The sequence below is a fragment of the Anopheles gambiae genome, chromosome X, assembly GCF_943734735.2.
Source record: "Anopheles gambiae chromosome X, idAnoGambNW_F1_1, whole genome shotgun sequence".
Taxonomy (NCBI): Eukaryota; Metazoa; Arthropoda; class Insecta; order Diptera; family Culicidae; genus Anopheles; species Anopheles gambiae.
Window position 1 is genome coordinate 5,386,977 of NC_064600.1, and position 23,645 is coordinate 5,410,621.

The window sequence follows — 23,645 nt, forward strand, 5'->3', positions numbered from 1 at the left end:
GCCGCTCGATCCACCAGCACGAGAGCAGCGATCATCAGGCCCGACACACTGTTGGAGAAGGACGGCGAGCGAGCGAGCGCGCGCGCGCGCGCCCGCGCACCCAGTGCGGCATTATTTCAGGCGGCATCGCAACCGTGCGACGCCTCAGTCGACCGACAGACTGCACCAGATGCTGATCGCGGCGTGGTCGCACTACACAGAGAGAGATTAAGAGAAGCGGGATAGAGACAGAGAGAGAGAGAGATAGATCGTAAAACAGAAAGTGCAGTGTTGCGGAAGGTAGACGCGCGCGCATTTAGTGTGAGCAATTTGGCAACAGAATTCAGGGAAAAGGAGGAAAAGCGGTGAAAATCCTCAAGGACCGAGGGGCGGGGCGGTGACCAGACACAAACAAGAAAGCGTAAACAAATCGGTTGAATATTTTGAAAGCGTGTGAAACGTGTCCGTTTTTTTTTGGGGGGGCATTTTCGTGCTAAGTTCCTTGCTCCCAAAAAAAAAAAAACATATTATTTTTATTACAATTTCCCCCAAGTGACCGTGATCTTGAATTGCTGGCTTGATTAACGCAGCAACGCAGGCGTTGGAGTCAACCACCCAGCAGAGGCCCCCGCGAGTGCTAGGTGTGTGGCTTGTGTTTCGTTGTGGAACACTCTGCACCGCCTGAATCAACAATCAACGTGCTGTACAATCAAACTTGCGGCCTGTCTGTGCGGCCTTTGCTCGCAAGAGGACACGCCGCAAACCACGCCAGGTCTTGTCAACAACAACAACAACAAAAGTGCGCAAAATCGGCACGACCGGGCAAGATTCGCACGCTCGCACGTTCGCCCTGGTGGCCAGTGACATTTCTATTAATAGTGAAAATTCTTTCAACACAAACACACTCCCCCGGTTTCAACCAAAACAATCGGTGTGAAAAGCAAAACACGTAAACGCGCGAAAATAATCGTTGCGTGCGTAAAACAATCGTCGCGGTGCGTTTTCGGTGTGCGCAGACCGCAGACCGCACAAGACGCAAAGAACGCTGCGTCTAGCCGCGCAGGTCGCGTGAGAAAGGACTTTCCCCCGTCTTGCGCCAAGGAAAGGATCCCTCTCAAACCGGGCATTCTATAGGACCTGCGACGCTGACCCCACGGAGGATGGAGCGGACCGAGCTGTTGCTGGCAGAGATGACCGAAGGGAGCAGCAGCACGGTACAGGCGGCGTCGGCGGCCTACACCGCCAAACTGATCGGGCGTGCAGAAAGCGAAGGTAAGTGTGGCACTCAGCGTGAAAGCGACCTTGCGAGGCGAGCAGGCGAGGAACGTACAAGGCCTGCGCAGGCCCCAAAGCACTCAAGCCCCAATTTGGTGCCCAAACCAACAAGAAGAAGAAGAAGAAAAACCTCCATTTGCCTCAGAACAGTGCATGCGGGGTGTGGGGTTATTTACATTCTATTGCACTCCACTCCCCCGCCCCCGCCCGTCAAACCTTTTCTTTGCTGGTCACCCGCTGCTGTCGCGTGCAGCACGTTGCGCGTCGCGCGCACGGTGAAAGTGAGATGTGATCGCTGCGCGATCTTGGATGCGATCGGGTCGGAGGCTCGGGACGGCTCGCACAATTATCATTATCAAACACGCGCCCGCGCTGCCCCCGGCCGTAACAAGCGAACGTGCAAATATGTGGTGCCCGGGGATGCTTGGGGGATGGTGGCGCCGAGCTATTATTCTACACCGCGACAGGGCACACCAGAGGCCGCTCCAAAAAGGCCAACCGATGGGCGCAATTGTGTGTTATTTTGCTCGCCTCGCAAAGAATGTCATTATTATCGCTTGGCGACGGTCCGGCCCGAGGTGCCCTTCTTCCCTTCGAGCTAAGACACGGGCCGCCGCGGTTCGCATTGTTGTGTGTTGTGGCTTCTTTTTTTTCCGTTTCTAGCCACGCTATGGTTTTGCGTTCTCCTACAAAACGATGTTCTGCATCGGGGGGATTGTAGCTGTGAAGATGCACAGCAAAAGGACAGAAGGAACCTTAATGTTGTTGGTTATTTCAAGCTCTTTCTTTAGTCGTCAAATATGAACTATTGTTATTGGACAGTGATGGATCTTTTGGACGTTTTTCCTGCAGTTTATTTTTTTCCCTTCAGAAAGAGTGGATGATTCGATTTGGGGAATGAAAAGATCACTAATATTATATTCAATTTTGCAGGGTTTACCAGTCCAATAAACAATACTGTCCACTTGTTCATAACAATAGTCGTTTTTAATAGACGTCACGCGGTGTAAGCTACTCTGTCCAATGTAATAACACAATTTTCGCCTTCGATTGCACAGCGGTCGGATTCGGCACGGTTTCTAGCGGTTGTTGCAGTATTAACTACATTAATATTACGATTTACTGAAATGTATGGTTTGCACTGCATGTTTTGTTTTGTCTTTTTTTTCTTCTCATGAATGTGGCATGGTAGTAGTATTTTCGGTAATTCATCACTTAAAAACGACCACTACCAGGACACTAGCCTCTTAGCTTTGGTCCTCTTGAGCTGCACATGATTTCGTCCCGATTTTGGGCACTGATCTTGTTACGGTCGATAATTACACTATAATTCTATCTTTTCTTGAAATTTACAAACTAATAATAATTGGAAAACGTTATACAAATGACGGAAATGTGTCTGGAAACACTGCACCAACAACATCTTAATCTCCAATGAATGCTGCGATGTAACTATTGAAGCTTGTTCATCTAACTGTCAAAATGTTCCCTTCAAAATTGGATAGAGTAGCTTACACCATCGGACGTGTGGCAGACAGCCGTGTCTATTCAAAACGACTATTGTTATAACCAAGTGAACAGTATTGTTTATTGGACTGGTAAACCCTGTATACTCATTTTAATAAATGCAAATTACAGATCTATCAAGCCTAATAAAACGTAGCTTAATAAACGTAATCAAGCTTAATAAAAGAACATAAACCGTAGCCAACAATTTCAAAAATCATTAAACAAACTACTCGTACCCATCAAATTAAGCTTTAATTGAGTTAAATTATCAAAAACGCCCAAAATCTTACTTTGTTCCATATAATTTGACGTATAAATCATTGATTTTCATTGCTTACCTGCTCTGTAAGACATATACCATCAAATTTTGCATGATTTGCGACAACTACTGCAAGAAAGTTCCATTTCTGACAGCGACTGCTAAGCTACAATTCGTTAGAAATTCGGAACTCCCTATCAATGTGTAAAAGCAAACTCCGAAAGTGTTGAAATGTCACCAAATATTAGTAACCAACGTATCACTTTTGTTTTTTAATCCCTCAACGATGTCAATGTAAGTGCATCTGCTACCTGGAGCGTTGCTATGTTTTCTATTAGTTTTATGTAATTTATCATGAATTCATAAACTCTTTCGAACGTTTTGTTGAGTTCAAGTTATTTTGAGTTTGGTCTTACGCTAGTTCATTGAATGTGGGAAGCATTATGCTGCACGGTAATACGATTTCTGCAAACATCCACTAGTGATTTAGCATTAGTTTGTAAGTTTGAAATGTAAATTCATGTGTTGCAATTTATTCCACAAAAAGTAAAATTTTGATCATTCCAATTGTTTAATTGTTTTAAAATTTGCGCTTGGATTTCAGTTCTTGAGACATTTTTTTTCTTTTTTGTTAACTACATTTACTAATAGATAACATAATTTTTTTTGTTTTGAATGTAGCCTATTGCAGTTTAAATTTCCCCAAACTTTGTTTCATTTTACGAATATGTTATTTTTTATTCCTATTGGAGTGGGAATGGAAGAAAAGCTAACATTGGTTTATGGATTTCTTTTCCTGTTGGTTTTTCGCACTATTGAATCTGTCGAATAAGCAACTGTTATTATTAGCACATGTTATTATTACTTCGCATCAAAGATAGAATTTGGGCACTGTTTACATGCTGGAAGGCTTTCCTTGTTTTGGAATGAATGTTGCAGTGAAGGGCATACTATTTTTTCTCCTTTAGATGTATATTGATCAGTAATGATTCGACTAAATTGCTTTTGAAATTACATACAGGAAAATTAGCATACCAATGGCATGTGATCAAACAATAAACCAGTAATGAATATTTTACAGTTTTGTTAATTTTCTGCGCCCAAATCTCATTACAAGCAGTAAACCAACGCTTTGCTTTGCCAACACGCCAACTGCGGTAAAACTTTACCACCAACCCGTCCCGTCCCTTTTTTATGGCTCAAAACTCATCGCCTGCAATGCAACTTCCCCTCAGCAAATGATCTCACAGTGCCAAACATTGCACGACACCTGACCAAACTTAGCGACAGCGCTTAGTACGTTCGGCGCGTTTTTTGTTTTTTTCGAAACGCGTTTAATCACCCAATCGATTGGCGCGTGTTGCGTTTGCCTTGTACACGTGATGGTTGCGTTTGCGAGCGAATTTAGCGTTCTGTGGCAGCAACCAGCCCAGCCTCCATCGGTGTGGATTTGGCTGGGTGGATTATAATTTTTGCTATAAACAAGCGTCCGACAGCAAAAAAAAGGGATTTTCCGTCACGAGACTGTTATTGAAAAAAAAATCATCCAAAAATCCCTCGCCACCATTCACTGCCTCGTTTACCTTTTGCAGGTTGTGTTGTTATAGATTTGCGTGTTTTATTGTATCACCTCTCTATCACCCCCTCCCTTGCAATCCCCGATGACAGTTGGAGGGATGGTGGATTTGCTGAATTTCACCACCGACCAGCGTTTGAGTCAGCTGTTTGAGTAGACACAAAAAGCACCCCATTGTTCCATCGCTCGGTGAACCACGCGAATGGAAGCGTAAACGTAAGTGCCACCCCCCTCCCCCCCCCGCTGCTTAGCGCATTTCGCCTCCTAAAAGTAGTGGCCCCGCCACCCACACCCACAAATCACTTGGATGGAACAATTCAGGCCTTTGTGACGGGGGTGGAGGGGGGGGGGGGGAATGAGCACAAAACCAAGTTTGCAAATTTGACCGGTTTTTGCTGCCAAGAGTTTTCCAACGCACACTGCCGGGGTTGTACCGGTAGCGGGCGAGATTACCGAGCGCTGATAATAATGATGTGGCTGATGGCGATGCTCCCATGAGGGATGGGTGGCAGACGGCGGCAACGCAACCGATGCACGCGCGATCCAAAACCGTATCGCGCCGCGTAATGTACGTAATCGGTTGCAAACACAGCGAGATGAACTCCCCCTCCCACCGCCCTGCCGAGATGCCGCCGAGATTTTGCCTGATATCTCGACGCGCGTTTATTCAGCTGAGGGGAGCAGGGGAGGAGGGGGGGGGAGGGGGCGGGGGGCCTCCGGGAAAGTTTGTTCTAGTTTGCCGTGTTGTGGCTTCCGGAGTTTCGGTTGCTGCTGTTGCCAACCGGTGCGTCAGGGCCAATTTCGAACTTTCCACAACATAATATTCCCTTTTTTTGCTCGGGAAGTTAACAACCTTTTTTTTTTTTTTTGGAGGGATTAACGATGCAGAACTTTTGGTGTGCAGAAGCGACATACACACAAACGATTATCTGCAACAGAGGTCGCCAAACTGAGTTGCTTTTTTTTAATCGGAAAAAATCGAAAAAAGAATCGTTTTAATGGGAAAAAATTGGCACAAAATTACAACATTTGAATTCTTATTTTTCTTATCACCCAATAAGCAAACGTCAACAATGGCACTTCTAACGCTTTGAGGAGTGATTATGATCACCCTGGGAGGGGCCAAGCCCCTTTGTGGTTTACATGTTTGACCCCGAGAAAGTGTAATTGTACAGCATCAAACTCCAGAGTGATAAAATTAATGATTTTTAATACTTTCTTGTTGTTTCCTCGATTTACAGGGGTTTCCAGGGGTTCTGATAGCTGTGGGACACTTACTTGACTCTTTCTTATGGGAAGCGAACTTCATATGTTGATAATTGGACTCAATGGCACCCTTGTTGGACTGGCTGCTTGGACATTCCAGTTGGATTTGTTCTACAAGGGTGCTATCGAGTCCAATTCCCACTGCATTAGGTTCGTTTCACGCAAGTAAGAGTTAAGCCTGTAATGTTTCGTTCTGGATAATCAAATGGAGAAATTCAACAATCTTATGTTGTGGATGGATATTTTAACCCATTTCAACATTATATGCAATCAGATTGTTTTATGTTTTTTTTTTGCAAAATATCATCATAACAGATGCCTCTACTTTCAGAAGAAATGAGGATTTAAAATCAGTAATCCTCGGACTAATATAAATGACCGCCATGACCAGACGAGGCATTTTTTTTTTTTGCGAAGAAGTTCGGCATCATAAAATAAAAGAACTGAATACCTCTGATCTACTCTGAACAACAAAACAACAAACAGCAATACAGACAGGTGATCAAAAGCTGCGACCGATCCCGTACCGATGACCGGTGACAGTGGCATGAGTCGCATGAAGACGTTGTTTTAATAGGCAGGTTCAATTCTCGTGCGACCAGTTCGCGTAGCGTGCACTAGCATCTGCTGACTGTAATCCCCCCCCCTCCCCCCCGGCACTGCCCGTTCACTCTTGACTCTCAGCCCGCCTTGACGCTTCTTTGATCGTATCATCCCGCCCGCGTATCATTACCCAACAAGTTTAGTGATCGTAATAGTACAAACAGCAGGAAGCACGCACACGCCCTCCTCCCCACCCCTACGTTGACTTTCGGTGCCGGTCACGTGGTTCGGGAATGATCTCTCCGGTACATCACCAGCTTCACCGTGAGTTATCGCCCGATCGTTATCGAAACATCCAGAACCAGACAGAGAGAGAGAGAGAGAGAGAGAGTAAATGAGACAGCGAGAGACGCTCGATCATCAGTCGAACGATCTGCCGAAAACGCGAACAGACGAACGCTGGTCGTGGCGTCCCGCGCCACTCGGCATGACGAACGAACAATGGCACAGTTAGTAGCGCCTGAGATCCGGACGTCACATCCCGTGCGGCCGGCGCACATCCCGTAACCTATAAATCAACTAATCGAACTCACATGTTGTGCTACAAACCGTCGGCTTTCCCGCACGGCACTGGAAGGCATGTGGTGCCGTCACAGCACATCCGACAGACACGCGCGCGACGCGGCGATGCACTTGAGTGAGGTTCTTCTCGAACCCCGAATCGGGACCCGCTCCAGAACGTTCCAAAAATTTGACATTCAAAAGAAAACAACCACTTCATAGCGCGAACTTTGGACGCCCGTTCGTCGTCTGCTGAGCGGGAATTAAGATAGTTGTTTTTCTTCTCTGTATTTTTTTTTATGTTCCTGCTGCTTGCGGGATAATGCGGCCAATTGGAGAGGGAGGGGGCAGGGCCTTAACACGATGATTGGATTGGCTGGATGGTGAAATACGGCACCACCGGGTTCAGACCATGTCAGATCAGATTAACCCGGCAGCGGGAGATCGGAATGTTCAGATGCACTCGTTGATCATTAGCGCGAACCGTAGCCCCGATGGAGCATCGTTAACACACACCAGATGGCGAACAGTTCCTAGTTTAGGAATGCCGAACAATGTTCCGGCATCGATAGCCGATCGATAGCTGCTCGATTGTGCTCGAATCTACCTGCCATGCTCGCAATCTAATGAAGTTGTCCGACGTAAACCTTGAACCCAAACCTGGTGACATGCGCGCCGACGCGCTCCAAACCTGACCAGCTTCAAGGATGCTTCGTGCTTCCTTAGGATGATAAATTCGAGCAACCACCAATTGCAGGCCCGATGAATCAAAACAAACTACTGCGCCTGACTCGGGTCACTGACTCGCTGGTGAGTGTTCCACCTGCTTCCATCGAGCTGTATCGGGCTTGATTGAAACATATATTCGTATCGGACCGGACCTGTCATGCGGTGTCCTTCAGCTGTTACAGAGAGATGTGAGAGAGCGCAAAAAAACAGAGGGCGAGATACAGAAGGCATCTGAAAGTGGCTCCGGTTGTTTGTTTAAAGTAATAAGTACACACTTAATGCGTCGCAGAAGCTGTGGGGAAGAAGAAGAAAAAAAAACAACAGAAAAACATACATGACACTGGGTGCGCTCACTGGAAAGATCAGATCCGGCGCATTTGCGCATACATATTCTGCCCGTACAGCATTGCCTCCGGGTGTTTCGTCCAAGGATTGCCATCAATCATCAGACGGGCAGAATGGGTGGTCTTTCCCTGTCTCTCCCTTCCTACTCATTTGCAAAAGCCAACCATTTTTTTGCAAAGAGATTAATTTCAGTGCAGCACACACTTGTCGCACTCGCTCCCACTGGCCAACTTGTAAGGATTCTGCTGCTGCGCGCGCGCGCCTCCAAATTGCAAATGTAAGTCGACGCAAATCTCAAATGTCGTCCCGCTTGACATTGCGATACCACCGGTACCGCGGGTTTGGCTTCTGTCTTAGAGATGGGGTGAATGTTTTGGGTGCAACGGTAAATGAGCTAAAAAAAAAAGTTACCGCAAAAAGTACGGAAAGTATGCGCAGCTTGGAGCATGGTACTGGGATTTTGGGGGACTTTGTTTGGATACTGAGGCGCGTCACGAGGCAATGGGGATGGTTGTTCACAGAATTCCGTGAAATTTAAGCGCTGAGCACCAGAATCCCACCGGGAGATTATCGTGGACTACAGCTCAGAGTTATTTTTGAAGTTATTCAAGATCTTGGAGATGTTCCTAAGGAAACATGACTCGTAATAAAATTGAGCTTTCTATGGATCAGATAAGAGTACCTGTACTATCAGAGCATGGATCTACCTTAGATACTATCAGAATTTTGAGCCAGCGATGGCTAGATGCTAATGAGCTGTTATTCCAAGAACAACGAAATAGTATTAAGCCGCAATCAAGTATTAAGTGGTTTCTTCAGATGTTGAGACTCGCATCTACGTTGTTGATGTTGTGGTACAACACAATATTGATGTTGGTTTATTCTCCGATTGAAGTTTTTGAAGATTATGTACGCTCTATACCAGCGAAGAGAGACATCCGATAAAACAGTGGATCGATTTTTTTTTTAGTTTAAAACTGTAAACATTCACATCTGAGGCATATGGTATACTTTTCCTGTTGGAATGCAATGGATTTGGATTTTAGTAATCAAGAGGATCCTATAAGAGGGGAAATTTGATTAGGAAGATGACTTCAGCAATCCGCCAACTAAAATAGGGCCATAAGATTTTTCAAGCCAGAAACTTTATGAGAGAAAATTCTCCAAAATATTCTTCAGGGTCGTTGAGGTCACTCTAATAGAGGTTACACTACAGAGACATGAAACCGGTCATGGTGCTAGAATCAATTTAATTTCTCAATAAGTAACTCATCAAAAGTTGCAACTAAAATGATAGTGATGATGGCCTTTACGTTGTGCCACAGTAATGGTCAAATTTAACTATTTAGATAAATCGTTTTTTTTTTGTTAACCAGCTCCTACCCTACCTAAACTGTAGCGCCCATCTCCACTTCGGACCGGTGCAACCTACCGTACGCATGCATTGCGAAACACACACGCGCACTGGGGGAGCCGGTGGGGGGGGGGGGGGAGTTGGTGAAGAGGTTTAATCTTAACCAAAGACAGCTGCTGACGAGAGCCAAATTGGGGAAGGGAGATTGGAATAGGGGAGCTCAAAACTCAGCTCAACCAATTCCGTAGACAGCCGAAGGTCTCACCCGCTTAATGCACTTGCACTTGCTGTGTGTACTTCATCTTCACGCACGGTGACAGGGTGTCTGTCTGCTTGTTTGATTGGAGTTTTTGCCTTCTTCTTCTTCTTCTTCTTCTTCTTCTTCTTCATCTCTCATGCACTGCCACTCTCGCATGTGTGTGTGTATGTGTGGTTTTGAGATCAATTTCCGCTACCGAATCAGGCGACTGACTGGGGAGAGCGGCTGTTGCGTGGGCTAACTCGTTCAATCAGAACAGGTTACACATCGCGGGTCTCGCACGGCGACGGTAGATGGGATGATGATGGGCATGGTTATGGAGCAGCGGTCCAACAGCTTGTTAACCGCTTGGGTGCGTGTTTGTGGCACTCCAAAATCACTTTAGTGTTTAGACATTCAGGAGCCATACTCGTATCTAGGCACGAACCTGACCTGTTTCCCCGAGTGCTTCATCCGTCCAGCGAAGAAAGCGGGAAAATCCCCCCTCAACACCCCCAGCCAACTCCCTAAAACATCAGATCTCCAATTCCTGCTTTTGGTGGCAATGTTGCGAAATTCCAGCTTCCTTTTGCGCGTCGTTGCTGTCACGGCCGACGACCCGCTCGGAGGTTCGAGAACGCCTGCTCCGCACTACCTTCCGGCCAGACTGCTTGTCGCCCTTGTCGAAAGTGAAGAAGAAGAAGAAAAAAAACAAACGGCACTTGCCGTCTTTGCCACGCTCCTACTGGCACCCCGCGCCGCGAGTTAGAGTGGTTGCCCGCGTCTTGGATAATGTACGCCGCGGACGACGGCGGCGCGTGTTAGGCGCCACACGCTAATGCCACCGCTTACGGCACGCCTCGACCGTGGCGAGTTTTAATCGCGCGATCGCAGCTGATTGACATAATCGTCCCCATTAGGGTGGGTAGATGCGAGTTGAACGGCATGGCAGAGGTTGCGGCGCCAATTGGGGGATACTCAGACGTTGAGGGATATTGAGACCTAGCGAGGTAAGCAAAAAAAAAAAACGGAAGCATCTAATTGCGGGGCGTTCTCTTCCCTCTTGCTCGGTTTGCAGTGCCGATGGTGTCGATGGATGGTGAGGCCCACCCGAACATGACGCTGGCCGCCGTCGGGCTCGGTGCACTGGTCGCACTCATCATACTGCTCACGCTGATCGCCTTCATAACGCGCCGCGAGCGAAGGTAAGTCTCCTCCATCGAGAGTAACGCGTCGATTGTTGCGCCTTGTCTCAAGCTAACGTTCCTCTCCATCCGTTCCGCTGCAGTGCGCAAAGCAAGGACCCTGGCGGGCAAGGACCCGGAACGCCCGCACCGGTCCCGACCGGCGGAACCCGACCCAAGCGACCCGACACGACACCGAGCCTGGCTGCTGCAAGGTGTCCCCCGGTGGGACCTGGTCCCGCGCCACGCTGCGTGACGTTTGCGAACGATTTCGAGCTGGCAGACGTAGTGGTAACGCGAATGTGAATGCAAGGAACGGGAAGCCTTCTCGACGAACGCACTGTTGTTGCTTTTGTTGCTGTTGTTTTTATTGTGTATAGAGACTGCTTTGTAACACGCTACAGAGCTGCTAGGTGGTAAGGGAATGCGTGCGGGGGAAAGCAACGGATGCAACCTACTAGGGCGTAGCTTTAAGTGTGTGTTGCGTGCGGAGATGTAACGAGTGCACTTGGGTGTTTAGAATTAGTGGACTGGGCCGCGCTGAAGTGGTTCGGCATTGGTAGATTCGGTGGCTTTCTGGCGCTTCCTTCGTGTGTGTGTGTGTGTGTGTGTGTGTGTGTGGTAGCTTCGCAAGTTCTAAGTTACAAGAGTTCTTCAATGATCTTCGACTATTGGCGGCACACTTTCTGCCCTCTTTCCGACTCCCGTTTTTTTGCAATGACAGCGCCATCTACGAATGTCACGATGCTGTCATTCCAGAAATGGTGCGACGTGATACTTTTGGTGCGATAATGATGATCTTGTTGAATCTTCAGGGTCGTGGAAACTGGATACAGATGAACATTGACACTCCAATACGGGTGACACCTTACTCCACATCAACATCCCACAAGAGGCAGCAAGATCTTCCATCGTCGTCATCAAACGTATCAACTCACACTCTATCAGCAAAAGGTGCAGAAAGTGTGCCTCAACCGTCGGAACTCGGACGCCCGCAACTCCTGTAAACCACTGCTGGCACTGGGCCAGCTGCAGGGGCGGTGGCACATCACACCACATCCTTATGCAACGAACGCCCGTCAAATGCGTCCCAGCACCATCGCCAGCAGGGCCATGCGCACATACATTCCATACTCGGCCTGGCGGAAGTAGGCCGCCCGCGGATCGCTGTCAATCTCCACGCTGATCTCGAAGACGCGCGGCAACGGGTGCATCACGATCATGCGCCGCTTCGCGAGCGTCATTATCTGGGGCGTTAGGATCAGCTGTCCGCAGCACTGCAAGAAAGCCAAACAGCGGGGTTTTAGGCAGACTAGGAAATATACCATTAGGGAGAGAGAAACGGCTCACCTTCTCGTACTCCTGCTCGCTCTCGAACCGCTCGCGCTGGATGCGCGTCATGTACAGCACGTCCGTGTCGGCGATCGCGGACTCGAGCGTGTCGAACTGGCGCTGCGAGATGCCCTTCCGGTCGACGTACTCGCGGATGTGGGCCGGCATCTCCAGCCCGGGCGGGCAGACGTACCGCACGTTGACGTTGTACATCGTGAGCAGCCGGGCGAGCGAGTGAACCGTCCGGCCGTGCTTCAGGTCGCCCGCCATCGTGATCGTCAGCCCGTTCACCGTGCCGATCTCCTCGCGTATCGTGAAGATGTCCAGCAGGGCCTGGGTCGGATGCTCGCCGACGCCGTCGCCCGCGTTAATCAGCGGCTTGCGGCAGTGCTGGGCAGCGCGCTGGAAATAAAAGTACCACACAGTACGAAACAAAACAAAAAAAAAACGAACAGCAATTGTTATTGATTCTCGCATCGCGGCGCTTTGGCGCTCTGTTGAACGGTTCTAGTGGTGGGAGTGTTCCCAATCGAATTAATTCAGAATAAATAAGAAAGGTAAGATCTGAGTTAAATCACTCATCACTCAGTAACTCTCAAACGAGTCAGCCAAAAATGTCGATTCACCAACACTGAGTTACTAGTTGAAGCGAAGAGTTGAATCACAAATCATTTCAAAATCAGCTTCAGTTGAAATTAAACCACTGATTGGGATCTAAGGAAGGGATTTTTTAACTAAAAAAAAGTAATTCATCACAAATGAGCTACGATTCGGTAATAAGGGATAAATTATTAATCGAGTTTTAACTTTCAACAGAGTGAATCGACTCACGAGTTACACAATTCACAAGCAGTGAGTTGCTAATCCCACTCTTTGAGCTTGAACACTGGAAAGACCTTAAACCGAACGATTGAGTAAATATAAATGAATTGCTAAACGGAACGGATTGAGTTAACTCCTTTCTTGTAGATTCGAATTGTGAAAGAAATGTTCAAATCACGAATTTCTTAATTACACTGTGAGCGCACAAGTTTAACTAACGAACGATTTATCTCACTACGCAATAGCTAACTCACTCATAGGAGCGGATCGAGTTGATTCCTCGGGTAAATTTAAATCACGAAAGAAATGTTTTTTTTTTTCATTTTTTAAACGAATTTTATCACTCACTGTGAGTGAGTTGTTTCAAGCATCGAGGCTTAACATTCAAAAAAGTGTATTATTTCAAGATTTATACAAATCACCTTGATTGAGTGGCACATCACATTCTTCGAGTTTTAACTCTACAAAGAGTTAAATTCATTTTGATTCAAATAACGAAAGAGAAGTTCTAATCGCGACTTTCATGGTTTGTGGTGAATGAGTTGCTTTATGCATCGATATTTAACTCTCAAACGTTTGATTTGAAATCACTCATCGACAAATAACTCTGGTGAACTATGTGATTGAATTCCTGTTCGGGATAATCTCTCAAAAGAGTTACGCAACAACAGTACACTTCAATTCATTATATTCACTCTCGAAAGTATTGCTCACGGTTCAGGTTCCTAACTCACTTGCGTGTAAGTTGCCCATCACCACAATCGGATGAATCGTAAACGAATCAGCTAAATTGTTCGCGACACTCTGCACACAACTACAGCCCACAGCGAAGACTTGGTACGTACCGTGACCGCACCGGGCAGTGGATGGCGCAGCACAACGACGTCCGCGTACCCCGCCATCACCTGGATGCTGTCCTCGAGCGTTTCGCCCTTGACCGCGGACGAGGACGTCTCGTCCACGTGGACGACGCGGCCGCCGAGGCGCTGCATCGCCGCCGCAAAGCTACAGCTCGTGCGCGTGCTGGCCTCGTAAAAGATGGACGCCATCACCTTGCCGCGCAGCAGATCGTCCAGCGCCCGCTCCTTCGCCACCCGGCCCTTCATCGTCTGCGCCAGGTGGAAGATCTCGTTCAGGTGCTCCTTGGTGAACATGTCGACCGTGAGCACGTGCCGGCCGACCAGCTGCCGGTCGCGCACCAGGCCCGCGGTGTGGATGCCGAGCGGCTCGAGCGGCCTGCCGGAGCCGCCGGCCACCGACTGGTTGCCGGTCGAGTCGCAGCGCACCCGGGCGGGCAGCGGCGAGACCGGCCGCAGCGCCGACTGCTCGCCGGCAAAGTGTACGCCGAGCTGCTTCACGTGCGCATTGGTGCCGTCGGGCGAGAGCAGCTGGTAGAACGCTTCGTTCGTCTGCAGGTCCGGCTCGAGGTCGGCCGGGCGCAGCCCGCCCACCCCGGACCCGGACCCGGCGGAGTGGTTCAGCGCGTCGATGCGCTCGATCGAGCCGGCGCCGAGCAGCGGCGGCTTGCCACCGTGCCACTCGCGCACGTTCTGCCCGTAGCCCGGGCCGACCAGCACCAGCCCGTCGACGTAGGCCGTCTCGCCGCGCAGCACCACGCGATGGACGCAGCCCTTCACCCGCCGGCCCGAGAACGGCGTCCAGTGGGCCTTGGAGTGCTGCGGCCGGTCCGGGATGATCCACTCCTCGCTCAGATCGATCTCGACGTACGTGTTCGGCTGCTCGGGCAGGTTGAAGATGCGGCGCGGGTTGTGGTGGAACTTGCTCACCAGCTCGTCCATCGTCAGCCGGCCGTCGGTGACGGCCGTCAGCAGCAGGGGCAGGATCGTCTCCAGCCCGGGGAAGCCGGGCGGCGGATTGTCCGACTCCTTCTCTTCGCGCGCGTGCGGCGCGTGGTCCGTCGCAAACACGTCCACCACGTCCAGATTGTCCCAGAGCGCCTGCTGGTCCTCGGGGCTGCACAGCACCGGCCGCACCTCGCCGCGGCCCGCCCCGATCCGGTCGAGATCGGCGGTGGACAGGAAGAGATGGTGCGGGCACACCTCGCACGTCACCTTCAGGCCGCGCTCCTTCGCCGCCTTGATCAGCAGTATCTCCTCCTTGCGCGCCACGTGGCACACGTGGATCGGCCGATCGGTCAGCGAGGCGAGCAGCAGCACGGCCGCCATCGTTTCGCGCTCCGCGTGCACACACAGCGGCGCCCGCTTCGGCCAGCTGGCCAGGTGCGCCTGCCACACGGACAGCCCGTTCAGCCGCAGCGTGGTGAACGTTTCGTTCAGGTAGAGCTTGAGCCCGGCGGCCTGCGCCGCCAGCTCGTGCACCGTGCCGTAGTTGGTGGAGGACGCACCGACGTACAGGGCGTAGTCGCACCGGGCCCCCTTCTGGGCCAGCTCGGACGCCTGCTGGAACGCGGCCCGGTCGACGATGGCCGGCTGCGTGTTCGGCATGGCCAGCACCATCGTGATGCCGCCGGCCAGCGCCGCCGCCGTCCCGGTCGCGAACGTTTCCTTGTGCGGGGCGCCCGGCTCGCGCAGATGCACGTGCACGTCGATGAAGCCGGGCAGCTTCACCATCAGCCGCGAGGACATGCAGTCGATGTGCGTCTTCATGGCCGGCACGCCCCCGATGCGCTGCATGGCGGCGACGAGCAGCTTCGCGCACTTCACGTCCGTCACGAGCGGGATCGAGTAGTCGACGGCCAGGCGGCGGGTGCGGTAGCCGTGCGTCATGAAGCAGGAGACGCGCCGGGCGCCGCCCCCACTCATCGGCGGGTTGATCACCAGGTCGAACTGCTTGTTGGCGAGATATTCCGCCAGATGGCGCAGCTCACTGCCCGCGCCCCCGTTGCCACCCCCGTCACCTTCCGACGCGGCGAGCGAATCGAACGTCCACTGTACGCTCTCGACCTGCGGAGTAGAGAAGTAAACGGAGAGCGAGTGTGAGAGAGATAGAAAAGAAAAGAGAGAGAGATGAAGCGACAAAGAGAGAGAGAGAGAGAGAGAGAGAGAGACAGAGATAGAGAGGTATAGGAAGATATGCAGAGAGATAGAGAGAGAAAATAGAGAAACAGAATGAGAGATGGAGAGGGTGAAAAATAAAAAAAGGGGTGAGGGAGAGAGAGAGAGGGGTGAGAGAGAGAGAGAGAGGAAGGGAAGAATATTGATAAAGAGAAAGATAAATATATAGCGAGAGAGGCAGAGAGAGATAGCAAGCGAGAGAGAGAGAGAGAGAGAAAGAGAGAGAGAGAGAAAGAGAGAGAGAAAGAGAGAAAGAGAGGTAGAGAGAGATAAAATGAGAGAGAGACATATAGAAAGTGTTGGAGATGGCGGGAAAGAAAGAGACAGAGATAAAAAGAGACATATAGAGAGAGGAATAGAAGAAGCAAAGAAAGGGATAAAGAAATAAAGAGAGACCGAGAGAGATGATAGAATGATATAAAGAAAAGGAAAATAGAGGAAGAAAGAGAGAAAGAGAGAATAAGAGGTGAAGGGAATGAAAAAGAAAAAAAGAGAGAGGGGGAAAGAGAAAGAGAGAGAGAGAAGTAGATAAAGATACAGAGATATATAGAGAGTGTTGGAGATGTGGAAAGAGAGAGAAAGAAAGAGAGACAAGAAAAGAGAGTAGAGAGAGAGAGAGAGAATTAATAAAATGAGGTAATGTATCGTGATGACGTGCGCTGGATAAGCGCTGCGGCAGCGCCTCGTCATTAAAGCGTTGCGTTCTACAAGCCGGAAGCTTTTCCATTGCATTCGCATAAAATTTGCTAATTTTGAAGTGAAATAATAGCCAATTAGGACCAACGCTACCCTAGATGAATCGCACAACTAAACTTCTTCCAAATTTTGTGGAGTCATGTCTATCAGCTGTGCTACCACGAAGGAAATGATGATGATGATGACGACAGTACAGATCATAGTCCCACCCTTTCTTCTGCATACAAACGAAAAGCACGAAACTACCTCGATGGTATTGTTTAACGTCTATCAGCTCAAGGGCAAATCGGTTATTCGAAACACTACAACTAACGCTCCCGTTCGTCTGAAGATCTGGAGCACCATATGCTTGACATCCCGCGGATGGTTGAAGTCCATTAAGCGCATCGCATCGATGCCACACTCTTTGCAGTCTTTTTGTTTTTTTTATGTTTTGAAATATTTATAAACATCACAAACCATCATCACTCATATGGTGAAGAAGAACAGATCAAACTTCAGGGGAAAACTCTCGCAGTAAACACACCGCACAAGGGCAAACAGGGCATGGAGGCAATTAAAAATGAAAGCGATTTAAAAGGGAACAAGAAACATCGTGATAAATAAACAAATCATTGTAACCATCCAACGAACATATGTTTCCTTGAACAGTCCGTACCATTCCACAGTTTTACATGCTCATTTCTTCGTAAAATTGAATACAATACTTCCGTAAAGAACAGTGCTTTGCTAAACAAACGTACCTCTTAAAGATTTTTCCAAAGCTTCATTTCAATATAGTAAATAAAAAATCTGTGATGAAGTGTGCCCTCTCCAACTCCCACGAGATACTGTAAGTAGATTTTTACCACTAACAGGTGCTGCTACCTTTTTGGCACGCAGTGTACATAAAGGATGGTCTCTTTTAAAGTTTCATATTTCTGTAGTTTTTTTTTTTTTGTTCAAAAATATTATTACAATTAATTTAGTAAAATTCTTATGAAAACAGCAAACAATTATACTTAAATAAAACGAATACCGTGAAAGATTGATGACCCATTTCTGGATAGAAATTCGTTACGGTAATTCGTTGCAAGGCACTACTCACAGCATTCACCAGAACATTAACATAATTGCAGAATTGGAATGCCTTAACATCTTTGTTTTGGAAAAAAGTGTAATTTTCAAAGTTGCTCGAGCCATCGTTGCGCATCCAGTCATTGAACCTTCAAGGTAGGCTTCCCAATCAAGCCAATCTGATTGCAATGCCGTAAAGAAGGTAGTCAATAACGTTCCTTTACTTCCGGGAGACGAATGCAGTTGCGAGACTCTATAAACAAAACACCCAACCGTTCCATTTACTTCGACGATCGTTCTGACGACCTCAAGTTTCCCTAGGCACCAAAGAAGAATATGAAAATGAAAAACTCCTTCTCAAGATGCTGTTTTGATGCACTGACCACCTTTTTTGTCATTCTTCAACTCCCAGTAAAGGTATTCTAAACAAAACATTTGAGGTTGAAGTTGGAGAAACCGCTGTAGGAGTATTCGTTTAATTATTTCCAGGTGATGTTTACTCATAATATAAGAGAATGTCATCTTCAAAAATCTATCAAATCTACCCTTAACTTCTTCCTGAGTCGACTTTTTGTTTTCCTGAAACGCTTGAGACATGCGATGGAAATATTGAGCAAATAAACAATAAATACATTCCGCTCGTAAGCTCTCTATAGCCCCGTGTGCGCATGCTTTCTCCACTAATTACACCTCCACTTGGAAGCGTCCCAAAAGAAGCGTCCAATTCCGCTTCTAAACAAGCCGAACGAGCGGCATTGTTCTGTACGAGCGACATGTACAGCAAAAGTGTCCCGGGTGCTCTCACGGGTCCTACGGAATGAAGGGCCACTCCAGGTTGTCAGGTTGGATGTATGTTTTTTGTTTTTTATTAACTCCCACCCACGGCATTTATGTCCACATCCCATGTCCCGTAACACATGTACTTGCGCTTGATTGGTTTTTTTTTCTGGTAGTAAAGCCACGGGGCCAACCCACGGCTCGTACCGGTGTCGTACCCTAATCCCGTGAATCAATTTTCTTAAGTGCCGCATGCGGAACTGGTCGACCGGGCCGGTCGCTACGCTGCGCCCTCTTATCGACCGATCGCCTCCCGGGTGACAATGTAGGGAACCTCGACGAGTGCTCGACCGAACAACCCGGGTGCACGATGTCTCAATCATCGTAATTAAAATTCGCGAGACCGCGAAAAACCGCTACAGGAGGGCGCGCCTGCTCGAGCGAGTCATATGCATATCGCACGCTGGCCGAGGTTGTGTAGGGTCTTGGGTCTGTGAAGTGCTCAGGTTCCTCCCGAAAGAGTGAGGTGGAACTCTTTACGTCAGATCCGTCGCCCGAAGCAAACAAACCAACCAAAAGTTAATGGGACAGTGCGTGAGAGACAAAGAGTCAGCCGGGAAAGACCGAGAAGGATGACCGAGCCGAGCGAACGAAAATAAAAGTACTCCTCTGGCAGGCAGAGCAGGAACGGCGCGCAGCTGTACCGTGGGGAGTGGGGCTGGAGTCCGGAGTGGCGTGCATATCGAAACGAGTGTCGATAACAGCGGGACAAAAACAAATTTCTCTCCCTGTCAAGTTGCTCTTCTGCAGACTCAGCGCACCACATTATGCCGCGCAGAGAGAAAAGGAAAGAGACAGCTGCCGTCTCTGCCGGCTCTGCGAAAGAAGGAGAAGGAGAGATAGAAAGCACTCGGCTGCTAGGAGTAGGTGGTACGGGCTGTTCGCTGATAACAGCGCCGTTCCGTTGCGCGTCTACCTGGGCCGAAACCTGCGCAATGTGCTGGTCGTCGGCTCCGACCAGGCAGCAGCGGCACGCATCCGATCCCGAGCAGTGCGACGGTACGGTCACCACGTACTCAGGTACCGGCAGCCCTTGGCAGTATTACCTTGGACTCGCTCGCGTGTGCGCTGTCGTGCTCCTCTTTCCCCGACTGCGCCGTGTGCCACTGTGCGTGTGTGTGTGTGTGTGTGTGGGTGTGCGTCATACAGGGTTAGCAGACTGTGTGTGTGTGTGTGTGAGAGAGAGAGGTTTCGGGGAGGGGGTGGGGGTAAGCAGTGCATCCCAGCAGTGTCGTCATGTGGTAGCACCCTGAACACCCTCTTCACCAGCAAACAACTTTAACGCCAACGACTCAATCCAGCCAAAGGAAAGTCGAGGAAGGGAGCAGGAGGGGGGGGGGGGGGAGGGTCCCTCGATAGGACGCAAATGGGCCGGTCCCAGTCGAAGGAGCAGGCGCCGGGTGGCAACAACCCGTGGGAGGCGGAAATGGCCCGCAAGCAGCGCCGCGAGCAGACCGCCCGCGAGCTGTCCCAGGAGCGGCGGGAGCAGGAGCGGCGGGCGGCCAAGGCACGCCAGCGCGCCGAAAAGGAGGCAAAGCGGCAACAGAAGAAGAAGAAGAAGAAGCAGCAGCTGGAACGGAAGGCGAGCGCGTCCAGATCGAAGCAGCGCAGGTCGAAGCTGGACGAGCTGCGCGACACCGAGCCGCCGCCGATCGTGCGCAAGTCCAAGGCCAAGCTGGAGGAGAGCGACTACGACTCGGAGGCGAAGCGGCGGATGCAGCACCAGCTCGCGTTCAACAGTGACATCTTCGTGCTCAACCAGCTGGTGCTCGGCGTCCAGTTCTACGGGAACTTTGAAAGGTAAGTGGGGCTTTTTCTGGGCAAAGAAGAACTCCTCTCTCTCTCTCTCTCTGGGTTTAGCAATCCCTTGGCACAGAATTGTACCTCCGAAGTAGTTCTAGCAACCAACTCCAACCAACCTACCAACACCAACCCCAACACCTTTCAACCACTAGACAACTGTCTGCTCAACACATCTTCCAGAATCTAGCCAATATCCGGCTCCACCTGAAGTGTTCGTACTTCGGACACGTCGTGATGGGTCGTTCCTCTTTTTTCTCCAATATTTGCCTTCGTGGTCATCGTACCTCTCGGTATGCGCGTGTGTGTGTGCATCGTGGTCATCTCCCTCCTCCCGTACAGGTGCCGAACGCTTATCTTATGGAAATGGCATTGCATACGCGTCAAGAATGCGCAGCAGCAGCACCAGCAGCACAAACATTCCAACCCACCCGAAAACCCCAGGATGACCGGCCGTGGCACCGTCGGCAGTGAAAAAGCAGCGAGGGCCTGTGGTGAGGGTTTCAGCCAGCAGCCACTCCAATTAGCAGCTGGAGTTGGAGGCGGAAACATCGGTCAGATCACGCAGCTCGCTCGGTGGTCTCGAGCACCCCCCCCCGACGTGGTGTGGTAGCGATGGTGATAAGCAACCGTTGCTGCCGAAGCAACCGTCGATGGCGGGGTCGTTGCGTGGACGAGATGATTGCTGTGTGATGACCGGTGTGATGTCACCAACCGTACCGATCACTTATTCTAATTGATAACGGTGTGCAAATACAGCGGAGTGCGTTCGCGGTACGTCCTGCTGTGGGTGATATCGCTGTAGGCGACAAGAGCAGGGCCCTTCCGTGCAAGATATCGCTCTTTTCTTTTTTAAAAACATTGAGCTACAACAAGTTCATAGTGGATCTTTCGGGTGTTCAAATTACGTCCTGGTTTGAGTGATATCGCCATAGGCTTTAGACGATACAGCTTTCCTTTCCCGTGGGTGATATCTGATATCGGAAAGATTGAACTTCAATTGTTAAAATTTGACCTTCGTGTAGACATTGGACATTGTCGGAAATTTGACCTCCGTGTAGCCTAAGAAAACTTCTCGGACGTCCACTGTCCTTCCTGCTATGCCGCACAGGCTGTAGACGATAGAGCATTTGCTACTCTATCCTAATTCATTTGCTAAACCATCCCAATTCATCATACGGATGAATGTCTAGACTCCACTTTGATGCTCAATGTTCGTTCTTCAGTGTGAGATATTGCACAGGCTCTAAGCAGCATAGCACTTCACCTTCTTTCTTTTATCAGGAATTAGAAATGTCGGTATTTCAACATCAAAATCAGAACTCGAAGCAGACCCAAAAATCCAATTGCACATCTAATGCAATTCCTGCAATGTGTGATAGGGCTATGGCTCTAAGTAATTTAGTATATCCTTCCTTAGGTCATTAGGATTTTTGAGCTCTCCATTTCAAAATCTGAGCCCCAAGTAGATCAAAAGAACCACTAGGACGTCTGATGCACTACCTGCTGTGTGTGACAATGCGTAAACTCTAAGAAATAGAGCATTTCCTTGGGACATTTGTTGCTGCCAACTGTCAGATAAACACAGAATGAAAAAAAACCTTGAACATCAAGAAATCCACTCAATAGTCACCTCGTGAAACCAATTACGAAGGCAGAGTGTGTACTGCGCTACAAACAGAACACTTCAGAACAAGACACGATGACCGTGTCAAACTGACGTGTGTTTGCTTTTCCTTTCTATGTTGCCGCATCTGCCGCGGGCCGGGTAATCTACCCAGGGTAATCCCTTTGCCTCGCTAGGACAGATAGTACGCCGAGCACTTCAGGTTCAATTGCCCCGGTTACAAATTGAACATTATCGCTTCGAGTGTGCGAGAGTTCCGAAACCGTGCCGACATGTTTGACCTGATAAGGCCGACCATGCGTCCGAAAGTGGGCAACAGGAGGAGGCTACACAGCTCACATACTTCCGCTTTGCACGAGCAGCAAAAGGGATTGAGGTTGACCAGGTCATGTCTTTTGGGGGGGCGCTCGCAGACCTCGCAGGTCGCGTGCTTGTATGAATGAAACTTCAGTACCGATCCCGAGGGGGGGGGGGGGGTTGGGCACAGAATCTGACTCACGCGCTGAATCGGATGGGACTGGCGGCGCGTCATAAATCATTCCGCCCCCCGTGTACCAGCCTGACAGCTTCGATTGTTTAACAATCTGTAGCCCCGAGTTCCGACAGAGAAGCCGCCTCATGAAACAAGTGAGCCGGCTACAATGTCGTGAGCCGGGTTGTAACATTTGCCGATTTCTACAGATCGGCCGCCTGCCTGCCATTTGGCACACGACGTACATACACACACACACATGCACACGGTGAGCATTGCTGCCGAACGGTTGGGGAGGTTTATCATCAATCACCGATCAGATGTTTTACTGTCGCGAGGAAGCTCAATGTCAGTACCACCGTGTCTGTTTGGGGCTCGGTGGTTCAGATTGGTAGAGCTACAAGGTACACTTCATACAGTGTTCCCGTTCTATGGGTTCTGGGCCATGGGTGCTAGCCTAATCAATTTCAGCCCGGTACACGCGGCCGCCTACTTCAGGCTACTTGCGGCAGTTTTCATTCAGATGATTCAGTTTCATTCACACAGGTACTAAAAATACCTGGACCACCTGGAGAGAGGTGGTATAAACTCGAACAAGTTTTTGGGGGATGTAGTGGGAACTCTCTCTCTCTCCAATCCACCGAGCTGAAAAACGGCCCGGTGGGAAGCACACACTACGCTCCAAATTGGTACATCGTGCACCATTGTGGAATGTGAGAGCCTCCAGGGTGTGAGATAAGGTGACGAATGTAACACCTAGCGCAAAGGCAGAGGCGCCAGCGAACACTCTCGCTCGGTTATCTCGACGATGACGCTTCGACTCAGACATCCAATTGCGTTCTGGCGCGTTGCGAGATTGAGAAGCCGCCCGACCCCCGAAAAAATTCAAAACCTTCATATCCTCTCGGACTGAGACATACGGGCTGAGACTTTGTCGCTACTTAGCGACTCCGCGGCTGTGTCGTGGCTGGTAGTGTCTCCGTTCTCTTATCTGCCCGAGTGCATCACATCGAGTGTACACTATCGTGCCATCACCGTCCAGCGCATTGGAAAAGTATTGCTTTACGTCATGATCTGATGGATCGGCAGGGTACAGATATCCCGGAACAGTCTGACAACTAACTCTAGCCAGTCACACAAGTTTCCCTGG

At 49.6% G+C, this 23,645-nt stretch overlaps 3 protein-coding genes across 8 annotated transcripts in view; 2 read left to right on the forward strand and 1 right to left on the reverse strand.

Moving 5' to 3' along the window:
- Positions 1–13,092, forward strand: LOC1271962 (uncharacterized). The gene is made up of 4 exons (XM_061657977.1): positions 1–279; positions 533–1,251; positions 10,713–10,839; positions 10,923–13,092. The coding sequence occupies exons 2-4, from the start codon at positions 1,140–1,142 to the stop codon at positions 11,122–11,124; spliced, it is 441 nt and encodes a 146-aa protein (XP_061513961.1). The 5' UTR covers positions 1–279; positions 533–1,139; the 3' UTR covers positions 11,125–13,092.
- The window catches only part of LOC1271961 (CAD protein), a 26,648-nt gene continuing 14,167 nt past the window's right edge, over positions 11,165–23,645 (reverse strand). For all 4 annotated transcript variants that reach the window (XM_061657829.1, XM_061657824.1, XM_061657844.1 and 1 more), the window contains exons 5-7: positions 13,818–15,896; positions 12,169–12,552; positions 11,165–12,095 (exon numbers count right to left, since the gene is read on the reverse strand). In XM_061657829.1, coding sequence (XP_061513813.1) covers positions 11,898–12,095; positions 12,169–12,552; positions 13,818–15,896 — 2,661 coding nt within the window. In that variant the 3' untranslated portion in view covers positions 11,165–11,897. The remainder of the gene's footprint in view (positions 12,096–12,168; positions 12,553–13,817; positions 15,897–23,645) is intronic.
- Positions 19,263–23,645, forward strand: part of LOC5666770 (uncharacterized) — a 7,747-nt gene continuing 3,364 nt past the window's right edge. The window contains exon 1 of one of the 3 annotated variants that reach the window (XM_061657904.1): positions 19,263–20,396. In XM_061657904.1, the coding sequence (XP_061513888.1) occupies positions 19,963–20,396 (434 nt within the window). In that variant the 5' untranslated portion in view covers positions 19,263–19,962. Of the gene's footprint in view, positions 20,397–20,420; positions 23,586–23,645 lie in introns of those variants that run through there. The other 2 variants (XM_001687719.3, XM_061657919.1) reach the window with 2 other exon arrangements.

Excerpts from the sequence above, each read along its gene's own strand:
- LOC1271962 (XM_061657977.1), top strand. The coding sequence starts at position 1,140 with ATGGAGCGGACCGAGCTGTTGCTGGCAGAGATGACCGAAGGGAGCAGC. Across the intron at positions 1,252-10,712 it reads CGGGCGTGCAGAAAGCGAAG|TGCCGATGGTGTCGATGGAT; the intron begins GTAAGTGTGGCA and ends CTCGGTTTGCAG. Across the intron at positions 10,840-10,922 it reads ATAACGCGCCGCGAGCGAAG|TGCGCAAAGCAAGGACCCTG; the intron begins GTAAGTCTCCTC and ends GTTCCGCTGCAG.